This window comes from Pleurodeles waltl, chromosome 3_1 (assembly GCF_031143425.1).
Source record: "Pleurodeles waltl isolate 20211129_DDA chromosome 3_1, aPleWal1.hap1.20221129, whole genome shotgun sequence".
NCBI lineage: Eukaryota > Metazoa > Chordata > Amphibia > Caudata > Salamandridae > Pleurodeles > Pleurodeles waltl.
Genome location: NC_090440.1, coordinates 12,225,565 through 12,240,690, shown reverse-complemented (window position 1 = coordinate 12,240,690; position 15,126 = coordinate 12,225,565). Strand labels below are relative to the sequence as shown.

The following is a 15,126-nucleotide window of genomic DNA, read 5'->3' as shown; positions in this document are numbered from 1 at the left end:
CAACGAATGAGTGAACTTCCACGCACCCACTCAACTCCTCCGCTCTGCTGACCTCACCCTCGCCACAGTCCCCCGCATCCAATGCACCACCTCCGGAGGCAGATCCTTCTCCTACCCCGCCTCCAAGACCTGGAACTCCCTCCCCAGCAACCTACGCAAGACCCAGGACCTCCTGACCTTCAGAAAGCACCTAAAGACATGGCTTTTTGAGCAGTAATACGGCAGCCCGCCCTCTCCCCCCACACACAGCGCCTTGAGACCCTATCAGGTGAGTAGCATGCTTATACATTTTTTTGATTGATTGATTGATTGATTGTGCTGGTGTTCCAATGAATGCTGTAATGCTGGGGCATCAGAAGAGGAGCTATGAGTGAGGCAGCAGGAGATGGCGGCGTCGGGAAGAGGTATGTTTTTTTCGTATTTTCTTCTTATTATTTTTTTTATCCCTTTCCCACGCCAGCCCCTCCCCTTGAAGTTTGAGACTTGAGATCCCTTTCTGGGAGATGTACCCAAAGAAATCAAGTTCTCTTTTTCCCAGTTCACATTTGTCCTTGTTCAGTGTCAAGCCAGCTGTTTCTAACTGCTTGCATACCTCCCGCAGTGCCGGGTCATGTTCTTCATTTGTGCGATCAAATACCAGGAGGTCATCGTTGTAATTTAGACAGTATTTTTATGGGTCTAATCACTCGTCTCACCATCTCCTGAAATATTTCTGCTGATGATGACACCCCAAAACTTACACTCCAAAATGTCTTTGTTCAGGGGGTGACTTCAAATGAACCATTACAAGGGTAACACTCCCCCTTACAACCCAGCCCTGGCTCCAGACATCAGTAGGGGGTATATGAGCCCATTGTGTGAGGCAGGAGCACAGCCTATACAAATAAGTGTGCCCCTCCTCCCTGTCTCCCAGCCCACAAATGCTATTAGCATGCAAATGCACTCAGCACCTCCTGTGTTGTGGCTGTCTGGAAAGTATGCACAAAGTGTAGCTGTCACTCTGCCCTAGACGTGGATTGGAGTCAGGCTGCAAAGCACATAGAGCTATAAGCACAGAGAAATGCTCACTCTCTAAAAATGGCATTTCTAAAACAGTAATGTAAAATCTAACTCTACTAGTAAGCAGGATTTTCTCACTACCACTCCAAACATACCAGACATGCCCATGCTACTCCTTCCAGATCAGAAATGACACTTAAGCATACATAAGGGAATTACCAATGCTAACCTATTAAAGGGGCAGCCCTCACAATAGTGAAAAACGAAATAGGCTCTTTGTCACTACTGGACACATAAAACATACAACTACATGTCCTACCTTTTAGACGAACAGCACCCTGCCCATTGGGCTATCTAGGGCCTGCTTTATGGGTGACTTAGGCATAGTAAAAAGGAACTTTAGGCTCTTATAAAGTTATACTTATGTCAAGAACTATAACTTGTGGCCTAATGTTACTTAACGGCACGAGTTATAGTTTCTTCAGATAAGTGTAACCATAAGTATAACTATAACTGCTGAATTTCTTTGGTTTCGTGTGGGTAAAACCTACTATAACGTCCCAGTAACCTTTGTTTTTTCAGTGAATTTGTATGGTCTTTTAGCGTAAAGTAATGTATAATTACTGTGCGTTAATACAACCATCGCCATGCACTGCCTTTGCATGCACCTAACCCCACGCTATGCACAGCCTTTGGCTGTGCACGGTGGAGGTATGGTGTGTGAGTGGGTGATTTTGTTTTTTTACATTGAGCTTCGGACCCGCAGATTCATTATGGATTTACACTGCTGTGTACTGCAGTGTATCCGTGGAACGGCCCAAAAAAAACTATTGGGCAATGTTTTGCCTATGAGGGTCCCTCCGAGATCCCTCCATGTGTTGTATGGGGTCAGGACACCTCTGAACTGACCCCTTCTGTGTGTTTTTATTTAAGTTTGCTCCCAGGGAGTCCAGCTAAGAAACAAAATGGCAGCTGCAACTTTCTTTTCCGGTCGTAGGCAGCAAATCAGGGCCTTGCTTTTTTGCCAGGATCCGTGGGTACCCTCGGATCCACAAAGAATCCGCGTTCCTAGGTAACTATATTTTTCTTCCCTTAAAAACTCAAAACTACTGAACAGATTTACCCCAGATCACAAAAAGCACAATCTGTCGACCAAGATCTAGCTTTTGTGCCAAATTTCGTGAAATTCGTTCAGCGGTTTGAGCTGTAGCCGTGTCTAAGACTTGCAAAATCCCCATAGACATTACACAGGGAAAAAGTATTTTGGGACCCACCCTTTTTCTTAGCCCCTCGCTTGACAAATCACCCTGAAATTTTCCAGACAGCAGCTCAATTAACTTGCGTATTAATTTTGAAAATTTTGTGAAGATTCATCAAATGACGTTAAAGTTATTAGACAAAAAACGCTTCATATATATATATATATATATATATATAATAATATATATATTCCAAAATGATGAGATTCCACTCATCATACGGCTGCACCACAATACAGTTCCACAGATGCCATCACATGAAAAAGCCGGTTTATGTTCTTTAATATTCATATTTTTTATTCCAAATAAAGTGCAAGTGAGGTGCTGCTCTCAAACAAAAGTGTAATGTTATATATATATATATATATATATATATATATATATATATATATATATATATATATATATATATTTTTTTTAATAGGAATTAGAATTAAAAAAAAAAACATAGAAAATCACTTAAAAAAACAAAGGTTACGGGGATGTTACAGTTAGGCTCACATTTTAAGTGTAAAAACCATAGAAATTCACCTGTTATAGTTATCTCAAGTAACTAAAACTCGCCCCCTCGCCATACAGTTTTTTCGTCAAAAAATGTACTTTTTCTGTTACTGCATTAAGGCATTTCACACAACGTGTGCAAGCAAGACCTATTGGCTTAGCCAGTGCTTGTTAATAGTATCAAACATTTGAGTAACAACAATGATAATGGTACTAATGATTAGAAATGAAAGTGTTTAAATTCTGAAAATATGAAACTATAATATTAGTTTGAGCTGTAGACTGGGCAGTCGTGTTTGGAGTGCCTCGGTCACTCCCGCGCTCCCTCTCATTCCACTTCCTCCTGCAGTCAGTCCCTCCTCTGGCATGTGCTAATACCCTTTTTCTCCTCTCTCTGCATATATTGCATGTCTTCTCTTGTCTTCATCGCTGTCGTGTCAATCAGTCCTCCTGCATGTATTTCCCTCTCACCGCCCTTTCACTCGCCTCATCTGCAAACCCAGCGTTTCCTTTCCCTCTGGTCCTGTCAGTGTTTTATAAGAGGGTTTACCTCCTTCACCCATTTTCACGTAAAATGAAATTACAGTTGGCACATTTGTAACCATTGCTCTGTGCACTCCGCGGAGAGGCCCAGTATTGCATGGGCATAAAATGGGAATACCTGTATAACTCAGTTCAAGGTACTCACTGCCGTCAGCCTCGACTCCAGAACTCTCAGTCGTGCTCCAGCGTGACTACACATCCGCCCCAGAACCTACCCAGACACCTAGAAAGCGTCACTTTACAGGAAGCGCTATACCAGGCGCTATACGAGGTGCAAATGTTGCATGAAAAAAACTATGGTAAGGCAAGAACTGGAAAAAGCCAATACTCCTAGACAGCGCGAGATCACGTTAAACACGTGCGGGCTCCATGGCGGAGTTTGGTTGCTTAGAAGATTTTTGCTGTCACTGTTGAGAACTGGATCAGTCATTTTGCTTGTAAAGTTAAGAGCCTGAATATCGGGGTCAGGGGAAGAAGTGTTTCAAAGTCAGTTTCTAGTTACTGCTGGATCTGAGCTCTCGCAGGACTGAATGCACATAACACCTGTTCAAATCCTTTCAAGCAGCAAGGATGGCCTGGGACTACTGAGGGGTACCAAAGGCCCTGGGAAGCTGCTGGATGCATCAACACAATGCACCTCACTCCTGGAGGGGAGCAGGTACCTTGAGACCCTCACGGGTGGGTCGTGCACTTTACAAATTCCTGATTGATTGATTGATTGATTGATTGATTGATTTTCAGACTGCTGCCTGCTTGGGAAGTCACACTGACCCTCTCTGGTAGTCACATCACAGTGGTTGTGCAGGACAAGTGCTGGTGACTGACTCCCTTCTCGTGTTCCCGAGCTCAGCACCAGAGAGCTTCCTCTCGTGCTCGTGCGTTGTCTAGAGGACAACCTCAGGAAGTCTTTCCCATGACGTGCGCTCCGTCGGAGACCCTCGCGCTGAGAAAGAGTAGGGTGTGCGCATGCGAGCACTGCACCGGGAGCATAGCTCATGACAAGTTAAATGACATCACTGATGACATCATCCAATGACCGTGACAGTTGGCTTTAGGCTTTTCATACGGGAAGGTATGGACGAGCCACACCCACACCCAATGCTCTACCACGGGTGTAGCGCTAAGGGGCGTAGCCTCTTGTAATGTGCAGAACATAAAGCGCATCCGTGAAAGCTCCCACATCTACTCCACACTATGCTTTTTTACTGGTATTCAGGCGTGTAAGAAACATAGGGCCTGATTACAACTTTGGAGGAGGTGTTAATCCGTTCCAAAAGTGACGGTAAAGTGACGGATATACCACCAGCCGTATTACGAGTCCATTATATCCTATGGAACTCGTAATACGGCTGGTGGTATATCCGTCACATTTGGGATGGATTAACACCTCCTCCAAAGTTGTAATCAGGCCCATAATGTCTCTGTGGAGTTTAATGCAATCACTAATCTATTGAACTTTGAGTACCAGATAAAAAAGTGCTTGTCATTATTCACTTTGATGAGATGTATATATCAAATGGTATTTAAAGCCAAGGGATTCACATCTTTGCCTTGGTCCATGATAACGCATGCATGACCAGGCCCTACAGAGAGCCCTCGGTAGTTTGAAAATACTCTACGTAATTCCTGAATTGAGCAGATTAGCTTACACCGTCAGGACAGGTTTTACAGCGAGACTGCAGCTTAAATCATTGTAAGTGAGTCACCCATACACTAAACATTTTCACAATGCATAATGTCTCAAAATGTTCACTAAACTTCTAGAAGTCAAGATCTGCACCTTCTAAATCTCTACTCTATATAGAAATTGTCTATAGCGCCACGTGCCATTTCTAACGTGTGCACGGAAATCCACAGAGGACTAATGTATCGAGGAGAAGCTCTAGTTTTCTCATATATTTTGGCAACATTTAAGCCACAAACTATGTGAAATGCACATCTCCAACCCACAGTAGCCAGGCTTCGTCCCTACCTTGTTTAAGTGAAACACCGTTTGTCCTTAAACTTTACTGGTAGACAGTCACCATATAGTTTTTATCATAGTGAATCAGACTTGTCTCCAGGACTACACTATTTCTGTTGTGTACATGCACACACGTGCATAGGTGATGTATGTTATTGCGGACCCTTTACCGCCTATATTTGATCTAGTGGGTAATAGGGGAATTTGAGGAACAGTAGGTTTGGTGAAGTCTTCAGTGATGTCATCCATTATGTAATTTAGCATGTAACGTGTAATGTAACATGTGAGGTCATAAGCAGTGCATGACGGTGAGCGAGTTACAGTTAGCTCACTGAACCATAACAGGCAAATTTCACAGGTCTTTCGCTTTTTAAATGTTACTTTGTGCGTGACTTTCTCACCTTTTTTTTGTAGTTAAAAATAAATAAATATGATACTTAATGGTAATCATATAATATGCTCTAATATTGTCATCTGCTGGTTCTGGTGGCATCTTAAACCATAATGTCTAGGCCAAGAGGCATGTAAATGTCATGAGAACGTCGAGATAGCAATGTAGGACCTTATTGCACCTAGTACCGTTATGTATTTTTAGGTCGAAGCCTGACCCACCCCGCACCTGTCCAGTTGTGAAGACTTCTTGTGGCCATTCTGAAAGCTTCCCTAGGAAAGAATCCCGCCCATTGCTTACCACATGCTTTGTGGTTTGTAATTCACATATTCTGGCTTTTTATTTGCTGACTTTATTTGTTTTGGCCTGTCCAGCTTGTCTTCTTCCCTCCTGTGGAGCAAAGCTTGTTCACTATTACTCCTTGTATTCTTCCACGAGCTCCAGGTTTCTGTGACAGGCTTTTAAATTCTGTTCTTATCTTGTCACATTTGCAGTGTGTTTAAACACAGAGGTCAAATCTTAGGCTGTCTTCCAGTGAGTGTGGCGTTTACTTTTCTTTCTCTGACTTCAAACTGAGAGGATTTATGTGACAGTCATGCTAGTTACTGGGAATGAACATATTTTTCTAGCACACAACAAAATGTAAATGTCTGTAAATGAAATGTGAAAATATTTCAGCATATATATCAGATTTAGGAAAGCACAAATGAAGCACATTTTTTGTAATTCTGAAATGTGATGGAAACGAATATTTTAATATGATCAAAACAAATCAGTGAACTAGGTGATGTCTTTCCCACACATTATCGCTTGTGCATTGTATAGTTTTATCAGTAAAACTGTATGTCTGTACAAATGTAATTTTCATTTCAATTGGAAATGTGTTGTCACTAATGGCAGTCCGCTACCAAATCGTGCATACTCCACATGACACCTCAACATTCTACAATTCTCTACTCCACTCTCTGCCCTTCCACTCTACGCCACTCTAGGCCACAAAACTCCACTGCACTCCTCTCCATTACACTCTATGCTCTTCATTTTAAGCCACTATACTCCACTCTGACACTCCACGCTACAACACTCCACGACACTCTGTGCCTTTCTACTCCACTCTGTGCCCCTCCACTTTACGCCACAACACTCTACTCCACTCTGACACTCCACGCTACAACACTGCACGACACTCTGTGCCTTTCTACTCAGCCCTCCGACACTTCATGCTACGCTACTCCACTCTGACACTTTACTCCATTCTCTGCTACGCCACTCCACATCACTCCACTCTAGGACACTTTGCTCTACACCCAACTCAGCGCTCTTCCTTTCCAAGACACTCCACTCTATGCAACTTCACAACAGTGTACACCACTCCACACTACGATACTCCACTCTTCACCCCCCAACTTGGCGCTCTTCCCCTCTGACCCTCCAGTCTGTGACACTTTACGCAACTTCACAACACTCTATTCCACTCAATAACACTCTACGCCATTCTACTATTCTCCACTTTACGACATTCTACTCCACTCTGTCACTCTACGCCACTCCACTTTACGACTTTACTCCATTCTACGCCACTCCACTCTCTGACTCAACTCCACTCTGACTCTACGCCACTCTGTCACTACACACCACTCCACTCTACACCACTTCACTCCAGTCCATAATACTCTACTCTACACCACTCCACTCTACGCCACTCCACTCCACTTTACGACTCTACTCCATTCTACACCACTCCATTCTCTGACTTAACTCAACTCCACTCTTGCTCTACGCCACTCTGTCACTCTACTCCTTGCACCTCTACACCAGTTCACTCTACAGCACTCTGCGCTAAGACACCTTATTCCACTCTACACCCCTCTTTATGCCCCTCCCCTGAATGCCCCTCCACATCACGACACACCGCTCCACGACACTCCATCCATGACTCTACGCCACTGACTTTTAGCCATGCTGAACAGCAGCCATGTTGGAGTGCAGATGGCTAAACGCATTGGCACAGCCAATAACTCTTGCGTACACGAGACCTATTTGCTTTGCCAGTGCCTGTTATATTGCATGTTTATTTTGGAGTAGTTCGGTTAGAAGTTAGGTTGAAAAGCTGTTTTCTTCAAACTGCAGCTGCTAACAAGGACCCTGATTGGAAGTAAATGTTTACGTTTTGTTTATCTCTCATGAATGAATTGTGCACAAAATAATGGGCAATGTTGAGGGTCAGTGGGTTTATACCATTCTGTGGCTGCAGCCCTTGCCTCATAGTAGCAGATTTACCACATTTGCCACATAATTCACATATTTCTTAAAACAATGTTGTTTGTGGCTGAAATTGATGAAAATAATGCCGCTGAGAAGGTGCTGCAGAGTTCGCATTTTTTTTGCCACATAATTTATCTAAACGAGTCACATACTTTAGTCATCCATGCCGCACAATCCTAGGGGCCTTGGCAATGGTAAAGCTCTGCTGAATGGTTTGAGTGTTGTCCTTATAATTATAAAATCTGTATTTCACGGGGAACCGTGTGATATGATGCATATTTTACACTTCCCTGTGAAATCTGTATTATAAATTACATGTTCAGGTGTCTTTATCTCACAGATTGCAGTGTATAAAAATCCACTTTAGAGACAGACCCATGAAACATAGAAAACGTTTCACTGTTCGTGTGAAATCTGGGTTTCATTACCATAAATACAGCCCTCACACCATTCTGCCAGTTTTATCTGCTGTCAGGGCTGCTGGGATTACGAGGCATTGGACCGAATTATGCGGTGAGGTTTCTCAGTAATGCGGCACTATGCACTGTATACCTTAGCAGCATTATTGTGGTCCATTTGAACTAGAAGAAACACTTTGGCCACTGGTCAAGGTGACCCCTGCTGGTTGGGCTGGCACCCTGGCTTGTGCCACTCTCTGCACGTGCGCTGTGTCCTCTCTGCACGTGACTCTGCCCTCACCCGTCTCCCCTCTTGTCTCCCCCCCGCAGAGTTTCTGGACAGTGCATCTGCCGTCTACCACCACCTCCTGACCGGAAAGAGCCCTAACACGGTGGTAGTGCCCACCTCATCCGGGCAGCCGCGCCAGCGCGTAGCGCCTAGTGATGGGAGCCCGCCGGAGGGCGTGGACGCCGCTCTCTTCTTGCACGGCCTGGAGAGCCTGTGTGAGCGCTACAAGCACAGGTAAGGACTGCAGCACTGGTATAGCGCCTGCAATGGGCGGAGTATTCGCAATGGCGAAGGAGTGTTGCCCCTCTGGCTAAGCTAGGAGCTGAAAAATAAAACCATATTTAATTATCGTTTTATCTTTCATCTGCTGGCTCAGCCTGCAGCATGTGAAGGGAGGGGCAGGGTGGGGTTGGGCAACGGGAGGTGGGGAGGAGGAGTCAGTGCACTGAGTGCGCACCTGTGTTTAGCCGCCCTGATTGCCCGGCGTCACGCGCCGGCCAAACACACATGCGCACTTAGTCTTCTCCAGCCTGGCAGTGTTGAACAGCCGGGCTGGAGAAACTGCATAGACCCCAGGGCTGTGTCTGAGTGGCAGCGTGACTTGCTCAGATCAATCCTGGCGCTGCTTTCATGCTATTTGTAGCAAGAAAGCAGTGCCAGGATTGCTGGGGAGCTTGTTCGGGTGTCCCAGTGAACGCTTTGACACCACAAGAAGACCAGAGGAGCAATGCGGCAGGTGGTGGTGGCGACGACGGGAGAATGTAAGGTTTCTTTTTTTTAAAATTATTATTATTTTTTTATTTATCCCCTATACCCCGCCGTCCTCCCTCTCTGTGAGATTTGCGGCGGCCGCTGCTGGTCTTGTGGCCGCGATGCAGAGCTATACTGCTACCCTGAAGAAGCTCCTGGGGCAGGACCGTGGGGGCCACGGATGAAGCCGCAGAGGAAAAGTGGGTGAACTAGCGCTAATGGGGTTCAGTAAGACCAGGGAGTGCAGTGAGCCCAAGGGTAGGCCTAGGGGTAAACCTTACCATGGGGGAGGCTAATCTAGACAGATGGGAAGACATAGAACAAAGGACAGACTCGGGGGCAGATTCAGGCTCAAACCAAACTTAACCCAAGGAGTGAACTTCGACTGAGGGGGTAACACGCCAGGGGTGGTTTGGAGGAGCAGGTATACTAGTACTTACATGTAAAGTTAGGCTCAGGACTAAACCAGGACTAAGGGGAAGCTGGGACTAGGCACCGAGTCTTGTCTTAAATATAAACTTAGAAGTGCATTTAGACTGGGGCTGTGGAAGTGTTGGAGAGTCCAAGACTCAAAAGGAACAGAACTGTTATGAATTCTGTATTCTTCCACCCCCTGTCCGTGCATTTCAATCAGGATTTATAAAGTACTGCTAATCTCCCAACAGGGTATCCAGGCGCTTGCAGGTCCCTTCAGCCCTCATTCCTTCTTGCACCCCAGACCCGGACACTCGCCCTTTCTCGCACCCCCTGTTCATGCAGTTCACCCCTCATTCCTTCTTCTACTCCAGACTCAGACATTCACCCCTTTCTCGCACCCTCAGTCCATGCATTTCAATCAATCAATCAATCAATCAGGATTTATAAAGCGCTGCTAATCCCCCAAAAGGGGATCCAGGCGCTTGCAAGTCCCTTCAGTCCTCATTCCTTCTTGTATCCCTTACACTGACATTCACCCCTTTCTTGCACCCCGTGTCCATGCATTTCATCGCTCATTCCTTCTTGTACCCCAGGCCCGGACATTCACCCCTTTCTTGCACCCCCTGTCTATACATTTCATCACTCATTCCTTCGTGTACCCCAGGCCCGGACATTCACCCCTTTCTCCCACCCCCTGTTCATGCATTTCATCCCTCATTCCTTGTACTCCAGACATTCACCCCTTTCTTCCACCCCCTGTCCATGCATTTCAATCAATCAATCAATCAGGATTTATAAAGTGCGGCTGATCATCCAACAGGGTATCCAGGCACTTGCAGGTCCCTTCAGCCTTCATTCCTTCTTGTATCCCTGACATTGACACTCACCCCTTTCTCCAACCCCCGTCCATGCATTTCATCCCTCATTCCTTCTTGTACCCCAGACCCGGACATTCACCCCTTTCTTGCACCCCCGGTACATGCATTTCATTGCTCATTCCTTCTTGTACCCCACACCCGGATACTCACCCCTTTCTCGCACCCTCAGTCCATCCATTTCATCCCTCATTCCTTCTTGCACCCCAGACCCGGACATTCACCCCTTTCTTGCACCCCCGGTACATGCATTTCATTGCTCATTCCTTCTTGTACCCCACACCCGGATACTCACCCCTTTCTCGCACCCTCAGTCCATGCATTTCATCACTCATTCCTTCTTGCACCCCAGACCCGGATAGACATTCACCCCTTTCTTGCACCCCCGGTACATACATTTCATTCCTCATTCCTTCTTGTATCCCTGGCCCAGACATTCACCCCTTTCTACCACTCCCTGTCCATGCATTTCATCCCTCATTCCTTCTTGTACCCCAGACTCAAACATTCACCCGTTTCTCGCACCCTCAGTCCATGCATTTAATCGCTCATTCCTTCTTGTACCCCAGACATTCACCCCTTTCTCGCACCCTCAGTCCATGCATTTCATCGCTCATTCCTTGTACCCCAGACATTCACCCCTTTCTTCCACCCCCTGTCCATGCATTTCAATCAATCAATCAATCAATCAGGATTTATAAAGCGCGGCTAATCATCCAACAGGGTATCCAGGCACTTGCAGGTCCCTTCAGCCCTCATTCCTTCTTGTATCCCTGACACGGACACTCACCCCTTTCTCCAACCCCCTGTCCATGCATTTCATCCCTCATTCCTTCTTGTACCCCAGACCCGGACATTCACCCCTTTCTTGCACCCACGGTACATGCATTTCATTGCTCATTCCTTCCTGTACCCCACACCCGGATACTCACCATTTTCTCTCACCCTCAGTCCATGCATTTCATCGCTCATTCCATCTTGCACCCCAGACCCGGATAGACATTCACCCCTTTCTTGCACCCCCGGTACATACATTTCATTCCTCATTCCTTCTTGTACCCCAGACCCGGACACTCACCCCTTTCTCCCATCCCCTGTCCATGCATTTCATCGCTCATTCCTTCTTGAACCCCAAACCCGGACACTCACCCCTTTCTCCCACCCCCTGTCCATGCATTTCATCGCTCATTCCTTCTTCTACCCCAGACCCGGACATTCACCCCTTTCTCACACCCTCAGTCCATGCATTTCATCCCTCATTCCTTCTTGTACCCCAGACAAGGACACTCACCCCTTTCTCCCACCCCCTGTCCATGCATTTCATCGCTCAATCCTTCTTGTACCCCAGACCCGGACATTCACCCCTTTCTTGCACCCCAGAGACATGCATTTCATCCCTCATTCCTTCTTGTACCCCAGACCAGGACACTCACCCCTTTCTCCCACCCCCGTCCATGCATTTCATCGCTCATTCCTTCTTGTACCCCAGACCCGGACATTCACCCCTTTCTCGCACCCTCAGTCCATGCATTTCATCCCTCATTCCTTCTTGTACCCCAGACAAGGACACTTACCCCTTTCTCCCACCCTCTGTCCATGCATTTCATCGCTCATTCCTTCTTGTACCCCAGACCTGGACATTCAGCCCTTTCTCGCACCCTCAGTCCATGCATTTCATCCCTCATTCCTTCTTGTACCCCAGACCCGGACATTCACCCCTTTCTTGCACCCCTGGTACATGCATTTCATCCCTCATTCCTTCTTGTACCCCAGACCCGGACACTCACCCCTTTCTCCCACCCCCTGTCCATGCATTTCATCTGTCATTCCTTCTTGTACCCCAGACCTGGACATTCACCCCTTTCTCGCACCCTCCGTCCATGCATTTCATCCCTCATTCCTTCTTGTACCCCAGACCCGGTCATTCACCCCTTTCCTGCACCCCAGAGACATGCATTTCATCCCTCATTCCTTCTTGTACCCCAGACCCGGACACTCACTTCTTTCTCCCACCTACTGTCCATGCATTTCATCGCTCATTCCTTCTTGTACCCCAGACCCGGACACTCACCCCTTTCTCGCACCCTCAGTCCATGCATTTCATCCCTCATTCCTTCTTGTACCCCAAACCCGGACATTCAGCCCTTTCTCGCACCCTCAGTCCATACATTTCATCCCTCACCCCTTCTTGTACCCTAGACTCAGATATTCACCCCTTTCTTGCACCCCTGGTACATGCATTTCATCCCTCATTCCTTCTTGTACCCCAGACCCGGACACTCACCCCTTTCTCCCATCCCCTGTCCATGCATTTCATCGCTCATTCCTTCTTGCACCCCAGACCCGGACACTCACCCCTTTCTCCCACCCCCTGTCCATGCATTTCATCCCTCATTCCTTCTTGTACCCCAGACCCGGACATTCACCCCTTTCTTGCACCCCCGGTACATGCATTTCATTGCTCATTCCTTCTTGTACCCCAGACCCGGACACTCACCCCTTTCTCCCACCCCCTGTCCATGCATTTCATCCCTCATTCCTTCTTGTACCCCGGACCCAGACACTCACCCCTTTCTCCCACCCCCTGTCCATGCATTTCATCGCTCATTCCTTCTTCTACCCTAGACCCGGACATTCACCCCTTTCTCGCACCCTCAGTCCATGCATTTCATCCCTCATTCTTTCTTGTACCCCAAACTCAAACATTCATTCCTTTCTTGCACCCCCAGATACATGCATTTCATCCCTCATTCCTTTTTGTACCCCAGACTCAGACATTCACCCCTTTCCTGCATGTGCCTTCCTTCCCATGTTTGACCCCCCCACCACCCTTCATTCACAGGCTCCTTTCTGTGACCCCCGGCTCGAGTACCTCATTTTTAAACTCACACAGGGGTGTGCATTCCTTCCGTTTATGCCCCCCCCCTTCCCCTGGCATATACTCCCCCCTGCCCCCCACCCCCCGGCCTATACAGGGTCACACAGGTTGTGAGATGGAGGGTCACAGACTGTGGGATGGAGGAAGAGAGGGTGTTAGATGGAGGGTCCAGGTGTGTGCATTCCTTTTGTTCATGACCCACCGATTGCCCCCCCCCCCCCACCCCCCCCCCCCGGCCTACCCATCCCCCACTTACTCGCTCCGTGTCCTCCAGACTCAACATACCCCTCTTCCATCCCTTCAATCCCTTTTACACCCGACCCGGCATCTCCACTCCGCCGCCCTCGCAACCGTTCCACTTGCCCGCAGAACTACAACCAGCGGTAGATCATTCATGCATCTCGCCACCAAGACGTGGAACACTCTTCCCACCCACCTGCACCAGACCAAAGACCTCCTTACCTTCATCAAACTTCTCAAGATCTGGCTGTTCGAGCAGTAGCAGCACCCCCCCCCTATCTTCTCCCCCTCCCCTTCTCAGCGCCTTGAGACCCTCACGGGTGAGTAGTGCGCTTTACAAATCCCTGATTGATTGATTGATTGGGTCATTCATTCCTCGTCCCCCAAGTTGTGCATTCATTCATCCCTTCCCAGTATTTCTGGTTCTTACCCCCCCAGGCGGACACTGACTGCCCTCCCCTCTCTCCACAGCCGGCCTCCTCCTGCCCTCCTCAAGGAGGTGCTGGGCCGTGTCCAGAGACTGACCTTCTACGGACTTCTGATGGCCCTGGCCAAGCACCCTGCAATCAATAAGGCCATCGGTGAGTATAGCGCCTGCTGCCGCATTCGAGGCACTGCTAGGGGTGCGCGCAAGGCCGTGAGGTGGTGACAGAAGTGGTGTAAAATGGAGGGTCACAGGGTGTGAGATGGGGGGTCACAGGGGTGTGACATGGAGGGTCACAGGGTGTAAAATGGAGGGTCACAGAGTGTGAGAAGGAGGGTCACAGGGGGTGTGAAATGGAGGGTCACGGGGTGTGAGGTGGAGGATCACCTGGTGTGAGGTGGAGTGAGAGTGTGAGAAGGAGGGCCACAGGGGTTGCGAAATGGAGGGTCACGGGGTGTGAGGTGGAGGATCACCTGGTGTGAGGTGGAGGGTCACAGGGTGTGAGGTGGAGGGTCACAGGGTGTGAGGTGGAGGGTCACAGGGTATTAGATGGGGGTCACAGGGTGTGAGATGGGGTCACAGGGTGTTAGATGGGGGGTCACAGGGTGAGGTGGACCGTCACAGGGTGTGACGTGGAGGGCCACAGGGTGTTAGATGGGGGTCACAAGGTGTTAGATGGAGTGTCACGGGGGTGTGACATGGATGGTCACAGGGGGTGTAAAATGGAGGGTCACGGGCTGTAAAATGGAGAGTCACAGGGTGAGAGATGGAGGAAGAGAGGGTGTGAAATGGAGGGTGACAGGGTGAGGTGGACGGTCACAGGGTGTTAGATGGAGGGTCACAGGGTGTTAGATGGGGGTCACAGGGTGTGAAATGGGGGCCGCAGGGTGTTAGATGGGGGTCACAGGGTGAGTTGGACGGTCACAGGGTGTGA

At 48.0% G+C, this 15,126-nt stretch overlaps 1 protein-coding gene across 1 annotated transcript in view; it reads left to right on the top strand.

The window, feature by feature from the left end:
* Positions 1-15,126, top strand: part of CSTPP1 (centriolar satellite-associated tubulin polyglutamylase complex regulator 1) — a 289,355-nt gene that overhangs the window by 234,764 nt on the left and 39,465 nt on the right. The window contains exons 6-7 of the mRNA XM_069221679.1: positions 8,650-8,842; positions 14,240-14,349. Coding sequence (XP_069077780.1) covers positions 8,650-8,842; positions 14,240-14,349 — 303 coding nt within the window. The remainder of the gene's footprint in view (positions 1-8,649; positions 8,843-14,239; positions 14,350-15,126) is intronic.